General features: G+C 41.8%; 1 protein-coding gene across 1 annotated transcript; it reads right to left on the bottom strand.

Moving 5' to 3' along the window:
* Window positions 1-133: 133 nt before the first annotated feature.
* On the bottom strand, window positions 134-21,681 carry SNAPC1 (small nuclear RNA activating complex polypeptide 1). Its single transcript, XM_070750750.1, is given in 11 exon segments — window positions 134-931; window positions 1,425-1,532; window positions 3,112-3,256; window positions 7,012-7,074; window positions 9,158-9,223; window positions 9,639-9,797; window positions 16,875-16,982; window positions 17,855-17,995; window positions 19,232-19,391; window positions 21,553-21,668; window positions 21,670-21,681. Coding segments are annotated over 11 exon segments (1,113 nt in total). The 3' UTR covers window positions 134-896.
* Between the last annotated feature and the right edge of the window lie 992 nt (window positions 21,682-22,673).

Genomic DNA, 22,673 nt, shown 5'->3' with positions numbered 1-22,673 from the left:
TGAATTTGTGCATGCAATAAGGGATAGGTTATGGGAAGAAGAGGTGCTTTCATGTAACTTTATGGGAGTGAAAAAAATACTACATTTGCTTTTACAGGCTGTGATAAAGATCCACAATGGCTTCTTTAAATAGTTTTTTCTTTCTTTTTGCATTTTTATTCCTTATTATTTTTAATTTCTGAGTTTCCTTTGCAGTCTTTTACTACTTGTTATTAAAACAACATTGAACAAAATCATGATTTCTTTCAACTTCCTATAATACATCACCTTTGAGCCTGCCTGTAAATTTCAATCCTTAGTTTATGCTGGGAAGCATTTGGTTTTCTATCTTCTCCTTTGTGAAAAATCTAGTATCACATAAGGATATTTCAATCTCGTAATAGTTCATTCTCCAAATCTTTGTAGAAAAAAAAGCAGGGATGAACTCCATAATCTTCAACAGTACAAAAGTGTTAAATCTTCTGATTCTTCAAAATGTTTTCTTTCTAGTTGCTTCTAACAATAACTTACAATTACAAATAAACCAATGGAAGCAGGAGTAATATAGGTACATAAAAAGTTGAAATATACATATCCACTGCATTTATAAATCTGTTAATGTCCAGAACAAGAGTTTCTTCTTTCATATAATTAACATGGCTAAATAATTTTTTAAAATGAAACAAACTTTTACCAAAGTCTATTTTAACTATGAATAAAGAATCCATTATAATCTTCCGTGAAATAAATCATAAGTAATGTCTATCAGAATTAAAATGATGTCTTCTGCTTCTATGCCTTCTGAACAAGTATCCACCACATAGCAGGGGTCACTCAGACTGCCTCATTCCTGGCTGGAAAACATGGTTCATTGGGATAAATGATTCATGTATCACCATTTCCCTTAAGATGCATTCTCAATGAGCTTTTTTCCTCTTGGTAGGTATGTAATCTGAAAATAAAAGAAACAAGCCATCATAGCTTATAGCTATGAATAAAAACAACTCTATTCAAATTCTATTTCTTAATAACTTACAACCACAAATAATTTAAAGTTATTGTAAGTAATAAATCATTTTAATTGACCAAGTGAATGACAACTACTTTCAACCAACATAAAATACTTATATATGTTTATTAACATACAGAGTATGTATAAGTATGTATTTCACATGCATTAGTAAATATATTTAATGTGCTTAGAGAGAAAATGACCAAATGTTGCAAACAGAGGAGTGGAGGACTGTTCTCATGAAATGTGAAATATATTAAAAAGATGAATGTTTTTCTCCAGTGTAATGTTCAAAAGGTAAACTTCTCAAATGGAAGAGGGAAGTGGTACCTAAGTAGGACTACTCATGTATCTGCTTGTGTCAGAGCTAAGAATGATGAAGAAGGATTTTTGCAGACTTTCCTTTTTTGTGTAGAAGTGTACCACAACATACCTTCATCACTTGAGTGATCATTTTCTTTTTTTCCATCACTATCACCATCTCCAATCAAAGGCATATTCAGTCTCTCAATATTTTCTTGTGCTGTCGGTAATAAAGTTCCTGCAAAAAGAACAAAATTAAATAGAAATTTTCATTTTAGCTTTACTAAAATTAGATTATATCTTTGATAGCCAATCTTATTGAGTACTCTTACATTGGAAGAAGCAGCGTTTGAAGGATTTGGAATCATAATTCAGCCTTCCAAATTTCCAAAAGCTGCATCTAATGGTTGGATTGTACTCAAGGAAGGCTGCTTGATATTTTTGCTCCTTTTGAAAAATAATATTTATTTTTTTCTTTTTGACTTCAATTCTATAGCAATTCTATGTAACTACAAAAGCAACAGCTATTGTAATAACGTCAAAATACAAAAACAATTACAGATGACTACAATTAATTTTTAAAAATAGTTATAATGTTTCTAAGAGTTTTATAACACTCAAATTTGAAAAGTCGTCTAGAATAGGCAACTTTCACAAGCAGGATAAATTTTTGTTAGCCATTCAGTTACAGAACTTGTTTTTCTATTAGATCCTCATAGCTGTAAACTTCTACCAAAGCAACATGTGGACAATGCCTGTAGTTAACTTATGAAGATCAGCAGTTGAATCAGAAAGATTGGCTTTCAACCAGAACTAAAAACTCAGTTATGGTCCTAATTCAGGACTACCTGTAATCCATTTTACATGGAATTTCCTAAAAGACTAATTTGGGAATTGTGGATAGAAAAGAAAATACAACTGTGAAGTTGTCAGATAATAAACTTTGAAGATCTATAGCAGAACTGTTAAACTGGCTTTCTCCAAAGGCTGGATCAGCATTGTAGTTCTCCTCTGCAGGCCAGCTGGAGGTGGGGGGGATTAGGGGGGAGATGGGACGGATGGCTCCTGCAGCACCCTGCTGGTCAAAATAGGGCATGGTGGGACCTCAGCCTGGATGGCCTCCTGCAGCACTTTACCAACCAAAATGGGGTGCTGCAGGAGGCTGCACAGGCCAAAAACGGGGCACTTTCGCTAGTAAAGGCACTGTGGGCAGTCCTTTCCTATTTTGATGGCCAACCCCATGGGCTAGATTTAAGCACCCCATGGGCAAAATCTGGCCTGTAAGCCTGAGTTTGACACCTCTGATCTACAGGATACCTATTTGCCACAGAACTAACTCATATATTTAAATGTTAAAACCTGATTACTTGAAGGACTTTTCCCCTCTGCATCATCCACTTTGAGACCTGAGATTAAATTCTTCCCATAACATAATTGCAAAATCCTTCCCATTAGACAGGAGACAGTTACAATGATGTATACAGATGAACTAATTCTCTTTCATCAGGCCTGTTCACCAGTTATGAGACTTATGAAATAAACACACATAAAACTATAGGCAGATTATTTTATAAGACAAGGAAGGACATTCATGAGCAATACATTTAAAAGTGGCAAGCACAATGAAAAGCTCAGGAAAAACCTGTATCTATTTATTCTTATTGATTTATCGCCCACCTTTATATCAAATATTTACATCTCTTGTGTCACAGTACTGCATTCACAATGCATACAATGCACATTGATTAGAGGGCCTATGCACCAAGGGCATTGTAGAAATAGCAATTTCCCCAGATTAATCCTACTATGCTAATTACCTCTCTCTTGCAAACGTTCTGACTTATTCGCTGTTGGTAAACATTCCCTGATATTTCTATTCCTAGGCAATCTGGTTTTCCCACGATTTGATCCCGGTTCAGAAGTTTCCAGCCTAACTTGGCGATGTCGCCTGGATTTTGAAGCCTACATGGATTTTCAGCCAAAGAAAGTGTAAAAAGAAAAATATTCAGACAATGAATACACAATAATATTGCTCTGAAAGAGAAAGATAATGGTCCAATGAATTTATCATAAGGTGTTTAATACTGCCACTGTATTTGTAAACTGATCATATGCCATGTTCATCAGGAGCATCTTTACAACACAAAATAAATCCAAAACTAAGTCATATGGCATAGGTAGGTTTAAAAGTGCACCAATGGAGAAAAAATATACTGCTCAAAAAAATAAAGGGAACACTCAATTAACATATCCTTGATCTGAATGAATGATATACAGTGATCCCCCGCTCGTTGCGAGGGTTCCGTTCCAGGACCCCCCGCAACGAGCGGGTTTTCGCGAAGTAGCGCTGCGGAAGTAAAAACACCATCTGCGCATGTGCAGATGGTGTTTTTACTCCCGCAGCGCTAGCGAGGAGCCGAAGATTGGGGGCGGCGCGGCTGTTTTAAAATGTCGCCGCCGGCATGGGGGGCTTCCTAGCAGCCCCCCAAACCCGGGTTGGGGGTCCGGGGGGTGCTGGCAAGCCCCCCCATGCCGGCGGCGACATTTTAAAACAGCCGCCCCGCGCTGGCTGTCGGCGCTTTCGAGCTGAGTCCCGGAGCGAATTCGCTCCGGGACTCAGCTTAAAAGCGCCGACAGCCAGCGCCAGCGAACGGCTTCTCCGCACTGGCTGTCGCCGCTTTCGAGCTGAGTCCCGGAGCGAATTCGCTCCAGGACTCAGCTCAAAAGCGCCGACAGCCAGCGCCAGCGAACGGCTTGTCCGCGCTGGCTGTCGCCGCTTTCGAGCTGAGTCCCGGAGCGAATTCGCTCCGGGACTCAGCTCAAAAGCGCCGACAGCCAGCGCCAGCGAACGGCTTCTCCGCACTGGCTGTCGCCGCTTTCGAGCTGAGTCCCGGAGCGAATTCGCTCCGGGACTCAGCTTAAAAGCGCCGACAGCCAGCGCCAGCGAACGGCTTCTCCGCACTGGCTGTCGCCGCTTTCGAGCTGAGTCCCGGAGCGAATTCGCTCCAGGACTCAGCTCAAAAGCGCCGACAGCCAGCGCCAGCGAACGGCTTGTCCGCGCTGGCTGTCGCCGCTTTCGAGCTGAGTCCCGGAGCGAATTCGCTCCGGGACTCAGCTCAAAAGCGCCGACAGCCAGCGCCAGCGAACGGCTTCTCCGCACTGGCTGTCGCCGCTTTCGAGCTGAGTCCCGGAGCGAATTTGCTTCAGGACTCAGCTCGAAAGCGGCGAGAATGAACGGCGTGGGCGGGCGAAGGGCGGGCGGCAGCGAGGAGTTTGCGTGGGCGGTGGGGAAACTCCTTGCTGATGCCCGCTGCTCGCCCTCCCGCCAGCAAGAGGGGGAAGACCCAGGGAAGCCGCCCAGCAGCTGATCTGCCGGGCGCCATCTACGCATGCGTGCCCATAGAAAAAAAGGGCACACATGCGCAGATGGTGTTTTGACTTCCGGGTTGAAAAATCGCAAATTACCCTGTTCGCAATGGTCGGGGACGCAATAACCGGGGTATTACTGTATTCTCATTGAATACTTTGATCTGTACAAAGTTGAATGTGCACAACAGCATGTGAAATTGATTGTTAATCAGCGTTGCTTCCTAAGTGGACAGTTTGATTTCACAGAAGTTTGATTTACTTGGAGTTATATTGTGTTATTTAAATGTCCCCCCCCCTTTTTTTGAGGAGTGTACATTCTACTCTATTCTATTCTGCTATATTCTATTCTAGTATATTATGGTGCTGCTTCCAGGGTAGATAGGGGGAGGGGAAGGAGATGCATTTTCAAACAGGAAACTTCTACCCAACCCACTAGAGTAGAGAGGCAGGGAATTCTATGGGTCATCTTTCCTAAGGAGGTTCATGTAACAGGACCAAGAAGGAGGGCCTTCTCCATGGTGGCTCCCTCCATGTGGAACATCCTCCCGTGGAAATAAGATTCACACACACACACACTCAATTTGACACTCTTTTGCAAGGCCCTGAAGACTTTGCCAGTAGGCCTGGATTCCAGATTAGGATGGAATCCACCAAGTGGCTTATTTGATTGACTGTTGCTGTGTGTGGGGGGGCGGAGATAGATTGTTATTATTTTTATATTGGATTTTTATGTTTGTAAACCATCTGAAGTTAATGATAGTTAATTGAGTAGTCATATAAATTTCTTAAATCATGGAATGGAGTGGTTTGCTGCCTCTCCATGGCTACGGGCAGTCCTGGAATTGAGCCTGGAATTACGGTTGTAAATCATGGAAATCATTAAGACAGGATTAAGCTGTTAAAAGAAGTTATATGTTGCCACCTTTATCTTTATATGCCAAGAAAGCATGTTAAGGGTTACATAATCAATTTATACTTATCAGCAGGACATCTTGTTTAACACTAACGAGCCATGGTGGTGCAGTGGTTAGAGGACAGTACTGTAGGCTACTTCTGCTCACTGCCGGCTGCCTGCAATTTGGCAGTTCAAATCTCACTAGGCTCAAGGTTGACTCAGCCTTCCAACCTTCCAGGGTGGGTAAAACAAGGACCCAGATTGTTGGGGGCAATATGCTGACTCTGTAAATTGCTTAGAGAGGGTTGTAAAGCACTATACAGTGATCCCCCGCTCGTTGCGAGGGTTCCGTTCCAGGACCCCCCGCAACGAGCGGGTTTTCGCGAAGTAGCGCTGCGGGAGTAAAAACACCATCTGCGCATGTGCAGATGGTGTTTTTAACTTCCGCAGCGCTAGCGAGGAGCCGAAGATTGGGGGCGGCGCGGCTGTTTTAAAACGTCGCCGCCGACATGGGGGGCTCGCTAGAAACCCCCGCCCCGAACCCGGGTTGGGGGTTTGGGGGGGTGCTAGCGAGCCCCCCATGTCGGCAGGGACGTTTTAAAACACCCGCGCGGCTTTCAAATGAGTCCCGAAGACAAACGCGGAAGTTTGACGTTTGTCTTCGGGACTCATTGGAAAGCTCCGATCGTTTTAAAACAGTTGCGCCGTTCTCCGCTGACTCCTGGCGAACTTCCCGGGCGAAGGGCGGGCGAGCGGGTGCTGGGGGGGGCTTCGCCCTCCCGCCAGCAAGAGGGGGAAGACCCAGGGAAGCCGCCCAGCAGCTGATCTGCCGGGCGCCATCTACGCATGCGTGCCCATAGAAAAAAGGGCACGCATGCGCAGATGGTGTTTTGACTTCCGGGTTCAAAAATCGCAAATTACCCTGTTCGCAATGGTCGGGGACGCAATAACCGGGGGATCACTGTATAGTGATATATAAGTCTAAGTGCTATTGTCCAACTGTTTCGAATTACTTTTCTTACAGACAACACTGAAACGAAGTTCAGCACTTATGTTCAGATAATTATGGTTTTTAAGAGAGTCAGTATGATGTAGTGGTTAAACGAATAAAGCTAGAAAGTGGGACATCATGTATTCTAGTTCTTTCTTAGGCACATAGACCAGTGTTTCCCAACCTTGGCAACTTGAAGATATTTGGACTTCAACTCCCAGAATTCCCCAGCCAGCATTCGCCGTCTGGGAAATTCTGGGAGTTGAAGTCCAGATATTTTCAAGTTGCCAAGGTTGGGAAACACTGACATAGACAATGGGGTGACCTTAGGCCAGTTACTTTCTCTTAGCTATAGGAAGCTATAGGAAGAAAGCAATTGCAAATCACTTCAAAAAAAAACCCTTGAAAATTACTGGGAGTCAAAAGCACAGGAAAAAAAAACCCCAGCCTTTATGTACCTACTTGAGCAACTGCAGAATATGATCTGGATTTGATTTCATCTAATGTTTTAGCTCTGCTAGATCCCTGAAAAGAGAAGATTGCCAATACAGTTTACATTACCTTTTAAAAACTTCTTGACTTCTAATATTTTAAAAATTATCCATGCACAAGATCATATACAAAAAAACTTTAATATATGCTGAAAATGTATCATTTTTCTTAAATTACTGATTAATCATTTTTCTTAAATTACTGTTTTCATAAATTACTGTTTCAAATATCTACTCAGCTTTGAAGACAATAAGTATAGTTATCCAGTGATGATCCATCCCCACCCCTCCCTCCTGGGCCCTTCGTGTCTTCTTAGTTCTGTGATACAGAGCTGAATTAGAAATGACTGCAAGGGACCTTTATAATAAATTACGGGTACTCCCCGGGTTACATCGTCCCTGACTTGCAAGGATTCGTCGTTACAACGACCTGGGGACAGCAGCGGAGCTGAAGTTCCCTCGTAGCCACCGGCGCCTCCGGGCGAGGGGATTTCCGCAGTGGGTGGCGGCGGCGACTTTGGAGACCCTGCGGAGACCCCCACGTCCAAACGGAGGCAGCGGTGGTGGCTTCAAGAGACCAACAGCTGGTCCTTCTTGGCGCTGCGTTGCTGCAGCCTCCGAAGTCGCCACCACCTCCGTTCGGGCGAGGGAATCTTGCAGCGCTGAGAAGGACCGGCTGTTGGTCCCTTGAAGCAACCGCCGCCGCCACCGCCTCCGTTCGGGCAAAGGGATCTCCACAGTGGGCGGCAGTGGTGGCTGCTTCAAGGGGCCAACAGCCGGTCCTTCTCGTGGCGGCGACTTCGGAGGCTGCAGGAACGCAGCGCCGAGAAGGACCGGCTGTTGGTCCCTTGAAGCAGCCACTGCCGCCGTCCACCACGGAGATCCCTTTGCCCGAACAGGGGCAGCGGTGATGGCAGCCTTAGAGGCTGCAGCAACGCAACGCTGAGAAGGACCTGCTTTTGGTCCCTTGAAGAAGCTGCCGCCGCCGCCATTTAAATCAAACTAGTTGTGTAAATTGGAATACAGTGATCCCCCGGGTATTGCGATCCCGATCATTGCGAAATGGCTATATGGCGATTTTGCAACCCGGAAGTAAAAACACCATCTGCGCATGCACGCCCTTTTTTCTATGGGCACGCATGCGTAGATGGCGCCGGGCAGATCAGCTGCTGGGCGGCTTCCCTAGGTCTTCCCCCTCTTGCTGGCGGGAGGGCGAGCGGCGGGCATCAGCGAGGAGTTTCCCCACCGCCCACGCAAACCCCTCGCTGCCGCTCGCCCGCCCTTCGCCCGCCCACGCCGTTCATTCTCGCCGCTTCCCAGCTGAGTCCTGAAGCAAATTGGCTTCAGGACTCAGCTGGGAAGCGCGAGCGAGCGGCGCCAGCGAACGGCTTGTCCGCCGCCTGCCTGCCCGCGCGCCCTTCGCCCGCCCACGCCATTCGCTCCCCCTCTTGCTGGCGGGAGGGCGAGAAGCCCCCCCCAGCACCCGCTCGCCCGCCGTTCGCCCGCCCTTCGCCCGGCCACCCGCCGTTCGCTCGCTGCTCGCCCGGCCACCCGGGTTCGGGGGGGTGCTGGCAAGCCCCCCATGCCGGTGGCGACGTTTTAAAACAGCCGCGCGGCTTCCCAATGAGTCCCGAAGACAAACGCGGAAGTTCGCCTTTGACGTTTGTCTTCGGGACTCAGTTGGGAAGCCGCGCGGCTGTTTTAAAACGTCGCCGCCGGCATGGGGGGCTTCCTAGCAGCCCCCCAAACCCGGGATGGGGGTCCGGGGGGTGTTGGCAAGCCCCCCATGCCGGCGGCGACGTTTTAAAACAGCCGCGCGGCCCCCAATCTTCGGCTCCTCGCTAGCGCTGCGGAAGTAAAAACACCATCTGCGCATGCGCAGATGGTGTTTTTACTTCCGCAGCGCTACTTCGCTAAAACCCGATCATTGCTAGGGGTCCTGGAACTGAACCCTCGCAATGATCGGGGGATCACTGTATTCCGACTTACACAAAATTTGACTTACGACGTCCCATAGGAACAGATCGACATTGTAAGTTGGGGACTACCTGTATATCCTACTAAGAATTCTTATATAGAAATTAAATATTCCACCATGATGTTGAGGATTTCCTTACTTCAGATTCTTGGGAAAAACCTTTTCTATTCCTCATTCCGTCACCCACAGTAGGTAAGGGGGATTCCTGAAAAAATGCAGATACTATTTAGATTGAAGAATTCGTTAGATACACATTGGATTTGTACACTCAAATGTCAAACAGATGAAAAGTGACTTTCCCAGCAATATTACAAGAGGACACCTGCATGTGCATAGAAAGCTGGTGAATTGCTATTCCATTTAAATATATATATAAAATTAGGTGAATTAGAAATGAGAAGATAGAATGTATACATTGGTCAAAAATAACTGTACAAGACTAGCATTGTAAATAATGTATGTGTTATTTGTCTTTCACTTTGGTTTGTATGGTAGATGAAACACCATTTATTTTTCTGATATTATATATTGAAAACCATTACTTTATAGCATTTATAAACCATTACTTTATATATTTATATTTATATATAAAATTTCTAAAGAAAAATTAAATTATATACCATTTTCTTTTTTTGCCACTGTTGATAATCCAGAATGATATCTTGCAACTTGGCTGCGAAGTCATCTTTAATCAAACTGATTGCCTTATCTGGCTGACTTTGGTCCATAGAGATCAGACATTTCATTTTTTTGTAATGCTCATGAATGTTTTTTGTTTCCTTATAAGTGAAGCAGATAAAAAACAAAATTTCTTAATAACGCCATCAGCAAAAATTGAGATTTTTGTCATATATTGCTATACATCCTGCTTTTAACGTTTACTCCAAGCAGAAAAGATGGTCACTTCTGCATCCATATTAGTAATATTTGCTAGTAAGACTAAGTTAAAGATTTGGATCTATGTCAGATCATATAATTGTTAGAAAAAAACTTGCTAACCAGAATGTGTAAGTTATGAATATGCCTCTATAAATTAAAAGAGATTGCAATATCTTTTTATATGCTACTTATTAGATGTCTCTTTTGTTTCTATGTTCTTTAACTTTTCAAAGGAATTCCTGGGGGAGATCAGATAGAGTTGGGGATCGTTCAAAATTAGGTTGTACTTCTTTTTCGGGTAGTATGTGAAAATGGCCTGGCCTGGATTTCAGCAAACAACTTGAGGTTCAACCACCAGATATAATACATACAAAGCATGGATTATGTACACAGAAAGATATTTGGATTATAGGGTGTTTTTTTAATGTTATATCTATTTCTCTGTAAAATTGTTTATTGATAACATTGTTACAGTGTATAGGACATGAGCCAGGAATAATCATGTTGGAATCATGAAGCAGTGGAAGTGATGTGCCGGTGCCTGGAGGCTGTTGGGGTCTGGATGGGTGTCAACAGACTCAAACTCAACCCGGATAAGATGGAGTGGCTGTGGGTTCTGCTTCCCAAGGACAATTCCATCTGTCCGTCCATAACCCTGGGGGGGGGAATTATTGACCCCCTCAGAGAGGGTCCGCAACGTGGGCGTCCTCCTCGATCAACAGCTCACCTTAGAGAAAAATCTTTCAGCTGTGGCGAGGGGGGCGTTTGCCCAGGTTCGCCTGGTGCTCCAGTTGCAGCCCTATCTGGACCGGGACTCACTGCTCAATCACTCATGCCCTCATCACCTCGAGGTTCAACTACTGTAATGCTCTCTACATGGGGCTACCTTTGAAAAGTGTTCGGAAACTTCAGATTGTGCAGAATGCAGCTGCGAGAGCAATCATGGGCTTCCCAAGGTATGCCCATGTTACACCAACACTCCGCAGTCTGCATTGGTTGCCAATCAATTTCCGGTCACAATTCAAAGTGTTGGTTATGACCTGTAAAGCCCTTCATGGCATCGGACCAGAATATCTCTTTTTTATATATATATATGAATTGTGAATTGTGCCCACCCCCCGACATACACACATTCCCCACCACCAAATTGGGGGTATTTCTTGTATAATCCACTTAACCCAAGAGCAATATATCTGTTTACATATTATAGAGTGATTCCAGTTTATTTCTTGTAGCTTGGTCTCGGATTCTGCTCGTCATATATCGTCTTACCTTGTCCCACCATCCCATCAGCTGTCCCAACTCAGTTTCATTATCCAAATTTATCCTTTTTTCCATAATTTCAAATTGAATATGGTCCACCATGTACCTATACCAATTTTGCATTGTCCATTTTGTCGCATCCTTCCAACCCAAAACTATTACTGCCTGAGCGCTTTCTATTGCTGCTTTTTTTATTTCTCTACATTCTCCCATCGCATTACTTTTTACTAGTACTGCCATTTCCTTAGTGATTGTCCATTGTATATTTAACATTCTATTGATATCCTCTTTCACTTTTTGCCAAAATTCCTGCACTATCGGGCATTCCCAAAACATATGCATAAACACTCCTTTATCTTGACAACCATGCCAACAATTTCCCCTGACATTCTGCTGAAAATGTGCAAATTGAACGGGAGTGAAATACCACTTATGTAATATTTTCCTTCTCATTTCCCTAATTCTTGTATTTTTAATTTTCCTTATATCTTCTACTATATTTTCCATTTCTTGTACCTCTACTAATATCTCATTTTGCCACCATTTAGTCAATTCATCAATCGTATCCCCATCTGACTGCACTAGAAGTTTGTATATATTAGTTGCTTGCGCCTTTATCCCCTCACTTTTTTCTCTTATTATTTTCTCTAACCCTGTCTCCTCCCGCCATAATACTTCTTTATTCTCCCTTTCATTTAGATATTTACATATTGCATTTATTTGTAGCCACCTTCCCTTACCTAACCACCATTCTATACGATTTCTACTTGGCCTGCCATCCTTCTCGTATAACTGTTCTATCTTAGTTATCCCTCTTCCCTTCAACTCTCCTATAACCCTATTTAAGTTAATTTCGTTTTCTCTATTTATTACATAAAGCGATGACAGTTTAGATTTATATAATCCTATTTTCCCTTGCCATTTTTTCCAAATTTCCATAGTCCCTTTCATTGGGCCTATTAATTTACCTATATCACTCCTATTCCACTTTCTAAAAATTAATTCTCTATTGTTCATCCTGTTTATCTGTTTTTCCAATTTCGCCCATTTATTTTCACTTAATTGCAACTCCATTAACTTTTCCATTTGAAAAGCTTCCCTATACAGCTCCAAACATGGAACTCCCCATCCCCCCTCTTTTTCATTCGCAATTAACCACTTTTTTCTTATTCTTGGTCTCTTCTTCAATCCAATAATTTAATTTTTTGTCCCACTCTTTAACCTTACATACCGATAACCCCCCCCCCCCCCCGGCAGCACCTGAAATAGGTACATCATCTTGGGAGCTATCATCATTTTTAAAGCTCTTATTTTAGAGTGTCTCCTTAGCTTTTTATCTTTCCAGCTCCTCATCTGTTTCAACATTTTCCTCCATATTAATCTATAATTAATCTCTTCCATTTTCACTGGGTTTTTCAATAACCAAATTCCCAAATATTTTATTTTTTTAAGTCCTAATTTCAACCCTGATTCTTTCCTAATTTCTATCTGTTCTCTCGGATCTATATTTAAACACATAATCTCTGATTTTTCCATATTAACCGACAGTCCCGATTCCTGCTTAAACTCTTGTAAAATATTTATTATACCTTTAATCATCTCCATCGGGGTCTGGGTCAATATAATTGCATCATCTGCAAATAAATTTATTTTCATTTCTAATTCCCCTATTCTATATCCTGCCCAAGTGTTATCTTGTCTTATCTTATTAGCTAAGATCTCTATTGCTATTACGAATAATTTTGGAGACAAAGGGCATCCCTGCTTGGTGCCGTTTAATATTTTAATACTCTGCGTTCTTTGTCCATTCACTCTTATATATGCTTCATTTCCTTTATAAATCTCTTTTATAGTTTCACAAAAATTTCCCCCCATATTTAATTTGTTACATAATTTATATAAATAACTATGGTTAACTTTATCGAACGCTTTATAAACATCTAATTTCAAAATTCCCAATTTCCTTTTAGTAGCGGTAGCATGGTGCATCACATTAATTACATTTCTAATTGGTTCACTTATTTTCCTTCCCTTCACGAATCCATATTGATCCTCTTCAATTATTTTTGATAAAATATTTTCTAATCTATTTGCCAGTATTTTCATAAATATTTTATAATCCTGATTTGCCAAACTGATCGGACGGTAAGACCCAGGCTCTCTTAAATCTCGACCCATCTTCGGAATGGTAACAATTTCTGAAAGCTTCCATGTCTGCGGGATATCACGATTTGACAATATATTATTAAACAATTTCCCCAAATGCGGCAACAAAACATTCACATAAGTTTTATAGAATTCCCCTGTAAACCCATCTGGGCCCGGTGCTTTGGCTTGTTTTAACCCTTTAATTACTCTAGCAATTTCATCTTGTGTAATTTCTGCATTCAAAATTTGTTTATCTTCTTCACTTACTATTTTCCCAACTTTGAGGACTCCTATCTTCACTTGCTCCTCTTTATACAAATCTTCATAATATTTCCTCATTATCTCCTCTAACTGGTCATTACCATATCTAACCACTCCACTGGTGTCCCTCAATGCTAAAATACATGATTTTTCTTTCCTCTTCTTCAGATATCTCGCCATTTGCTGCATTGATCTTGTCCCCCAGCTCTGTATTTTTTGTCGCATCGCCATTCTCATCTTATTCCATTTAATCTCATCATACACCATCAACTGTTTCTTTTTCAATTTCAATAAACTATTCCAATCTCTACTTTTCGTTAATCTTAACTGCTCTTGTATCAAATCTATTTCCCTTATCTTCCTTTCCCTCTCTCTACCCCACCTCTTCCTAATATCTGCTTCCATACATATACATTGTCCCCTCATGAAGGCCTTACATGCATCCCATACAATTGATTGTTTAATACCACCCACATCATTAATTCTAAAATATTCTGATAACTCTGTTTGCAATTTCTCTTTATCTTGTTCCCTAGCAGTTACAACTGCATTATATCTCCAAATTTTTTGATTTCGTTCCTGACCTATTTCCAATTCTGCCAATAGTGGGGCATGATCTGATATCCATATACTTTTAATGTCTACTTTTTTAACTTGTATATTGCCTCCCTTATTCATTAATATGTAGTCTATGCAGCTAAATGTGTGATATCTTGCTGAATAATATGTAGCTCTGTTTAAAATATCTGCATGTAGATCCACCATATTAAGTCTATTTAAATGTAACATCCTGCTATTTGCAGTCCCATTTGTTAATTGCATATTAAAATCTCCTGCCAAAAAAGTTGAGCCCTCCTTAAAGTTGTCTAACTTCTTCTTAGTATTTATTATAAATTGTTTTGTTTTCACATTCGGGGCATAAATTGCTGCTAATGTCAGCTTCTTTTGATTTATTTTCCCTTTAACAAATATCCACCTTCCTTCTCTGTATTTCTGAATTCCCACCTCTTCAAAATTAACCCTCTGATGAATCAGAATCGCTGTGCCTCGACTATTTTGTGTTCCTCTCGACTCAAACACCCATTTCCAATTTCTATCATTAATCAAGTTATCCCTTCCTCCCCTTCTTTTATGTGTTTCTGTCAAAATCATAATATCCACCTTGTATTGCTTAGCCATCCTTAATATCCTAAAACGTTTCAAATCCAATCCCAAACCATTCACATTTAAAACCATTATCTTACACTCCGTCATAATATACCAAAATCACCCTTTTCCCCTCTTGTTTTGCCCTTGGTTTATATTTTTCCCCTTTCCTTACCCCTATTACCCCCCCCCAACGTGCCTCCCCCTGTGCTCCCCCCACTGAGAGGGGAGAAGACAAGAAAAAACCTTGCCCATACATGAGGCACATTATCTGGATTGCGTTCCCACTCAACTAGCTCCTCTTTCAACCCTTTTTAATTTTATTAAAGAGAAAAATTTCTCCCCCCCTCCTTTCTCCTTTAAATAATTCCTTCTTTAATTTCTTCTTTAATTTTAAATTCTTAAACCACCTTTTTCTCCCCCTTAGACTTCCCCCACTGAATGACAGATATACAGGAATCCCAAGGCATCTCCAAGAAAAATAATAATAATAACAACAATAATAGTAATAGTAATAATTCTTTTCCTTTTCCTCCCCCCCCCCCCACACACACAACAAGACAGGGGACCAAACACCATCACTTTCTGGCTCTCTTCTCACGCAGAGCCCATGTTCTTCTCTGCTCCTTTCTGATGGCCTCCACCTGCCCGCTTAACTCCTTCAGCTGCTCTTCCCTTCGTCTTTCCTCCTCATCTGGGGTACTCCGACCGTCAAAAGCCTCTTCTCCTTCATATGCTAGTGCTCCAGTTTCATCAAACTTAATCCCCAGTTGATCCAATAAAGCCTTTCCCTCCTCCAATGAACGTGCTCTGTACATTTTATTGTCCTGGAACACCAAGATGGCCACTGGGTAGCCCCAGCTAAATCTGGTTCCACTTTAATATAGCCGGCTTGCAATTGGTTTCAACACAGCTCTCGCTCTCAGGGTTTCCCAGGAAAGATCCCTCAGAACCCTTATCTCATTTCCGTCTTGTTTAAGGCTCGTAGAAGTCTTCAAAGTTTTATAAATCATCTCTGCTTTTTTTTCACTGAGGAAAGCGATGATCATATCTCTCTGTCTGCCGTCTCTTCTGGGGGCTGCCCAGTGAACACGCAACAGCTCCTCCACGCTGACATGCACGCCTGTCTGTTTATTTAACCAAGCACAGACAGCTTCTGTTAACTTAAAATCAGAGGCCGAATCCATTCTGAACCCTCGTAAACGCAAATTCCTCCTTCTCTGTCTGTCCTCCAAATTTGCGATTCTATCATTTATTTGTCTTATTTTTCCATCGTAATCCATCACTTGTTTCTCAACTTTCAGTATCTTTCCAGCAGAAGAATCTCCCTCCTTTTTAATTTGTTTAACTTCTAAGTCCAGCTGTTCCATTTTTGTCTCAACTTTATTAAATCTCTGTTCAAATCTACTACAAATATCCAGCAGTTTATCCAGTTTTTTTTCAATGTTAGCCAGGCTGGAGACGTCTTCTTTTTTCCCTCCCTCCGCCATTTTAAGATTTATTGTACTCACTTATCACTTCCTTGTTATAGCGAAAGCGCCTCCGTCTTTGCTTGAAATCGTAAATCTTCAAATTCTCTTTGATGCCGGCAGATTCCTGTTTCTCCTATTTTTTTCTAAGGAAGATTTATAGTCTTTTTAAAGGGGAGAAAACTCTTTACATTTTATATTTATTCGGAGCCAGAGGTGAAATGCCTAGAAACCCATCGGCGCGTGCGCAATCCCGGACCAGAATATCTCCAGGACCGCCTTCTGCCGCACAAATCCCAGCGACCGGTTAGGTCCCACAGAGTTGGCCTTCTCCGGGTCCTGTCGACTAAGCAATGTCGTTTGGCGGGACCCAGGAGAAGATACTTCTCTGTGGCGGCCCCGACCCTCTGGAACCAGCTATCCCCAGATATCAGAGTTGCCCCCACCCTCCTTGCCTTTCACAAGCTCCTTAAAACCCACCTCTGTCGTCAGGCATGGGGGAATTATACATGGTATGCTTGTATGTATGAGTGGGGTTTTTTTAAATTGGGGTTTTTTAGATTGTTTTTAATATTAGATTTCTTTACATTGTCTTTTTATATTGTTGTTAGCCGCCCCGAGTCTTCGGAGAGGGGCAGCATACAATTCTAATAAATAATAATAACAACAACAACAACGTGTTAAGTATACCTCCAAGAAATTTTCATGGCAAAGCATAGCAACACGATCAGTAGGATCTCTGAATTCTCTCTTCATCTCAGTATTTGAAGGCATGTTCTTTTTAGTCCTAAATGAAAGCTAAGAAACAGACCGTCGCATCAGAATTAAAATAACAGGAAAAGCAGGCAATAACAAAGACAGAAGAGGCAGGGTTCAGCACTGTAAAAGGACCCTGCCACCATGGCCTGGCCTGGCCTGTGACACAATATTCACTCCCTAAGATGCACAGACATTTCCACCCTTTTTTTTTTTTTTGCGGGGTGGGAGTGCATGCCTCCCAGAGACCAATAAGATACAGGGTTGGCCTTCTCTGGGTCCCATCGACTAAGCAATGCAGGTTGGCGGGAATGCTGGGGAGGCCTTCTCTGTGGCTGCCCCAGCTCTATGGAACCAACTCCCCTTCCCGATGTCCATACTGCTCCCAACCTACCGGCCTTCCGAATGTCTGTGAAGACTTGGCTTTGCCAGCAGACCTGGGGGCCATGAATGCTACCATCTTGTCACAGCTGAATTATGATTGATTTGGTATGTATGTTTGTTTGATTGGACAGATTTATTGGGTTTTATTATGGGGTTTTACTATTTTTTAGCATTTAATATTTGACTTTTTTACTACTGTATTGTGTTTTATATTGTTGTAAACCGCTCTGAGTCCCCTGGGATTGGACAGCATAGAAGTCAATTAAATTAAATTATTGAACAAAAAAATATGGTATTAATTGAAACATTTATGTGAGAAAGTAAACAGGATCTGTGCTAAAAAAAAATAATCAACATTTCCTCCATTCTCCCGTGATGCTTGAATATTGCAGGACAGAGAATAAGAAGCAGAATACTAGACTAAAACAATCACAAGTTTTGCTAGCAGAATAATAAGAAGACCACCAATTCAGCCAGAAAATAGAGACAGTAGAATGAGTACTTCTGTTAATATGGTTTTAATAACTCACAAATTTGGGCATTGCTGTGAAATAGAATGCTTTGTCCATCTGAAGTTTCCTGAAGATATATGCTGCATCGTAGTGCTGGGCATCTAAAAGTTCCTGCTTGAATTTACTGATTTCAGCCCAATATTTAAGTGTAACCCTAATCTGAAATACAAAACAAACAAAAATATCTTCAAACAAGTCAGAAACATACCCCAAAGTGTGAAGTAATTAAACAGCCTATGTGGCTAACTAAATGGCTATTACAAGGGATGTCAGCACAATCAGATACCCAAATCACCTAGCTCTAACTGAAGCAACAAACTGGAGTGCTTTAGTTTATTCAGAATGCATGGAGTGGGGGTTTACATAGTCTTCTTACAATTAATTCCCAGAATATTTAACAGTAGAAGATAAAAGACAGAACAGTAGAAGATAAAAATATTATTTCTAGACTTCATTGTTATATGATAGATTTCAGGTTTTTGAGATATTTTATTGTATTGTTCCTCCTTGGAACAATACAGAAGTAATTTGCAGTGTCTTGTTATATGGAACTTTTTTAAAAATCTCACAAATTAGCCTATGGCCCATGGATTTGCTGGTGAATTCCATCCCAATAATTTAAAATATCTAAAATACTTTTTAAATTAATGATAGTTTGTATCATAGTTCCCTCTAAGCTGAGCAGGTGAGCAATCGCTCACTTAAAAATCATCAACAACTCAGAGTTTTCCAAACCTGCCCAGAAGCCGAGAGGGAAAGAGTGAGAGGGAAGGAGAGAGAGAGGAAGAGAGAGAAACAGATAGAAAAAGAGAGGAAGGAAAAAAGAATGGGAGTAAGGAAGAGAGAAAGAAAATCAAAATCTAGTTTGAAACTAGCTCAAGTATTTAAGTGGCATTTTGATATTGATAGAGTTGCCCTATTATGAGCTCACTGTTATAGACACACAGGACAATATTTTATTTTGAAATTCTCTGAGGCAAAACAGGGTGGGTTTTTTATTTGTTTGTTTGTTTATTTATTTATTTATTATTTCTGTGCCGCCCAGTCCCGAAGGGACTGCCGCTCAGACACTATACTTTTCCGCCCACCCCCCAAAAAAATTAGAGAGAACACTGGTTTGTATGTACACATTTTGACATTCTTCTTTTGAAGTTTATCCAATAGGTTTCATATATATTGCCACTCTTTAACAGTGTTGTAAAGAAGCCCATTTTTATCCCTATATAACAAACAAAAAAAGATGAGGCAAAAAAAAAATCAGAGCATACTATTCACTAGGTCACTGTTCACGTTTGTACCTTTTGTATTAAATGAAATTTTAACTCCTTAAGACTAAAGAACATCAGTTACAATGTAAGCTTTCTGGACAATGAATTAAAAGCAGTTTAAGTTTACCTTTTGCTTTGGTTGACAGAGTTGTGTGTTATACAAACCATACAGAAGATAAAGAGCACCAACTCGGATCTGGAAAGTGTACGGAGGCAAAACGTAGGGCCATACCAGGGCTAAAGCTTCTTTAGTGAACTTGATTTGCTCTGGAGTCCTTATTTTGCCACTAGACAAAAGAGCAGCGCAAAAATAAAAACTACAATATATATATCAACCAAAATGTGAAATCTTTAGTTCCAGAAGAAATTAATTATCCACTACATCAAGGAGAAAAGTTTAAAATATGCCATTTGTTCTTCTGTCAAATCTGCACAAGGTTCTTCTATAAATGTTATTCATTTGTTTATTGCATTAACACCTAGAACATTTATAGAATAAGAAATGAAACAGACTACATTTTCCTTTATTATTATTATTATTATTAATAATAATAATAATAATAATAATTAGATTTGTATGCCGCCCTTCTCCGAAGACTCGGGGCGGCCCACAAGACACAATCTAAACAATACAACAAATCTAATTAATTAAAAAATTACAAACTAAAATTCCAATATATTAAAATCAGTCAGCCAATTCATTCACAACCACTCATCAGATTTAGTAAACGGAACGGGGAGGGGGGGGGGTTATCTATGCTTGGAATTATTTGAGCTTCTTAATCAAGAATTATTTTAAGCAGGAGTAGATTCCTTTTAAGAACTATTGCTTTTTTCTGCAGCCGTAACTATTAGTAGAAGTCTGTTTCCTGTTGGTTATTGTACCAAACCAGGAACCAAACTATCTTTTTTCTCTCATGTTTTCTACATCCAATACCCTAGCAAGGGGGTGTCAAACTGGCATCTTGTAGGTCAGATGCGCCATGTGTAAGCCACAGCCACCCCAGCTCCGCAAAGGGGGGAAATGTCATAAAACATCACATGACGGCAATGTGATGCTTTAAGTTTGACACCTCTGCTCTAAAGTGTCTAAATAATAGAGTGTCTATGGGGGGCTATCAAATTCACGGCCCGCAGGCCAGATGCGTCACATGCTGGCCACCTCTACGCCTGGTTTACGAAAGAGAAAAAGTCACATATATCCCGTGATGATGCAAGTTTAATACAGAATCTCTACAGAGATTCCTAGTCAACCAGGTCAGGGTTGTTTCAAAAGTGCTCTTTTCCTAGAGGATTTTCTGGTTTTTCTTTCTTTTGGTTCTTATCTAAGAAGCTTCTTCAGTTCTAAATAATAGTGTGAAGAATGTAAGAGTATTGTATAAATATAATTGAATTGGAATAACCTATTGCAAAAGCCAAGTGTATCCGTGGTTATTGAAACGGATGTGCAAGTGTTGGTTGAGGCAGGGCAGGATTCCCTTGGGTACCTGTTGGGGGTCAAGGGAAAGGGAGGGTCTTGCCTTCTCTTTCTGCTCAAGATCCCCATGTACAATTGGTGGGCCACTGTGTGATACAGAATGCTGGACTTGATGGGCTTTGGCCCGATTCAGCATGGCTCTTCTTATGTCTCTTATCAAGATTTATACTAGGGTCAAGATGGTTAGTGTGCAGCACTACAGGCTACTTCAGCTAATTGCTAACTGTAGTTCAGCAGTTCAAATCTCACCACCATCTCAAGGTTGTCTCAGCCTTCCACCCTTCCGAGGTGGGTAAAATGAGGATCCAGATTGTTGGGGACATGCTCATTCTGTAAACCAGCATATATGTCTAACTCTAAATGCTATTGCTAAATAATCAATTGCAACTCAAGAAAAAGAAAAAAAAGTGGAAAAAAACAAAGGTGCAGAGAATTAAGCTGCCAGAATGCCAAGCCAACAACCCTAATGTTCTCAGAGTTGCAATTCCAATGCATCTAAATGAGGGAGTCTGCTCCAAACCTCTAATCCAGAGGTCCTCAACCTTGGCAACTTTAAGACTTGTGGACTTCAACTCCCAGAATTCTCCAGCCAGCTATGCTGGCTGGAGAATTCTGGGAGTTGAAGTCCACAAGTCTTTAAGTTGCCAAGGTTGAGGACCTCTGATAACCTTTTCCATCCTAACAATTGTTCTCATCCCTAACTACAGTGACTAGGCAAGGGAATGTGCAACTAAAACGTTAGGGCAGCACCACATAAAAAGTGCAAGGAGGATTTCACTATTTCTTTCCCTTCCAATGCACTATTTTAAAGGCGGGGCGCGGGAGTGAAAAAATACGGGGGAGGGGGGAGAAGAAATTCAACCATGTTCAAACTAAAACTTTTGGCGTGCAGGCTCAGGACCTCATAGACTGGGACGAGGGACAACCACGAAGGGAGTGACATCAAGCAACAGCAGGAAAAAGCGACTCACTAAAAAATGGTGTCGAAACGGTTCTGCCTCCAGAGCGCGGTGAAATCTTCGAAGCGGATGCTCTCGATTTGCTGGAACCGAGTCAGCAACGCCTCGCAGTCCGTCCTCAGCCCCGGGCCAGCCGTTCATGACGGACGACCATCCGCCGTGCGGGGAGGACCGGGGTACACCACCGTCCCGCCGCCTCGGAGGGAACCGACTGCGCAGGCGCACACGTGCGCAAACAAACGCAGCTGACTTAACTCGTCCTCCGGCCGAAGGAGACAAAACTTAGAATCGGCTTCAACGCAGACTCTCCAACATGGCAGCTTTCGGAAGACTTAATCCAATGTAAGGGCGGAGGAAAAGAATCAGACCAATCCGGGTTAACTTGGGGTTCTTCGTTCCGCCTACAATTCTTTCTTCCCCATGAATTTTTTTTTTGCAGGCTGACGTCACCATGCTGGAAGGCGGAAGGCGGTTCGTTTTTATTATTGATGTTGGAATCGAAATGGATGAAGCGTCCTAAGGAGAAAATCGATTGCTGATGCGGGGGGGGGGGTTGCTGCAATGTTACTTATTTAAGATTTTCAATAAAAGAGAATATCTCTATATCTATCTATCCATCCATCCATCCATCTCTATATTATATATTTCTAGCTCTATATCTATCCCATCCATATATATCTGTCTGTCTGTCTATCTATCCATCCACCCTCCCTCCCATCCATCCATCCATCTATCTATCTAGGCTGAACTGAGGACTTTTTTGTGCTCTCTGAGCTTGGTCGTCGTCTTGCAGACGTTTCATTACCCACCTAGTTTGTGAAATGACTAGTGAAATGACTACCAAGCTCAGAGAGCACCAGGGAGCCCCCATATATTTATTTATTTATTTATATTGCTCTAAGGGTGGTCTTCGACTGTTAGGTGAAAGCCTTGGGGGTCTCCTTCCAGTTTCTAGCGCATCGGTAATTATTTTTCTATTTCAAGCTGTAAATGCATAAATGCATGGCGTGCGTAAGCGCACCACTGCGCCGATTTCCCGCCCTATTGTTCTTTTTTATTGATAGTTTTTACTTACATTATGTTTATACAAACTGCTACTATCCTATACAGTACATGTCTAACAAACAAATAAA

The sequence above is a fragment of the Erythrolamprus reginae genome, chromosome 1 (assembly GCF_031021105.1).
Source record: "Erythrolamprus reginae isolate rEryReg1 chromosome 1, rEryReg1.hap1, whole genome shotgun sequence".
NCBI classification, from domain to species: Eukaryota; Metazoa; Chordata; class Lepidosauria; order Squamata; family Dipsadidae; genus Erythrolamprus; species Erythrolamprus reginae.
Note: the sequence above shows the minus strand (reverse complement) of the source record. Positions and strands in the feature narration are given on the sequence as shown.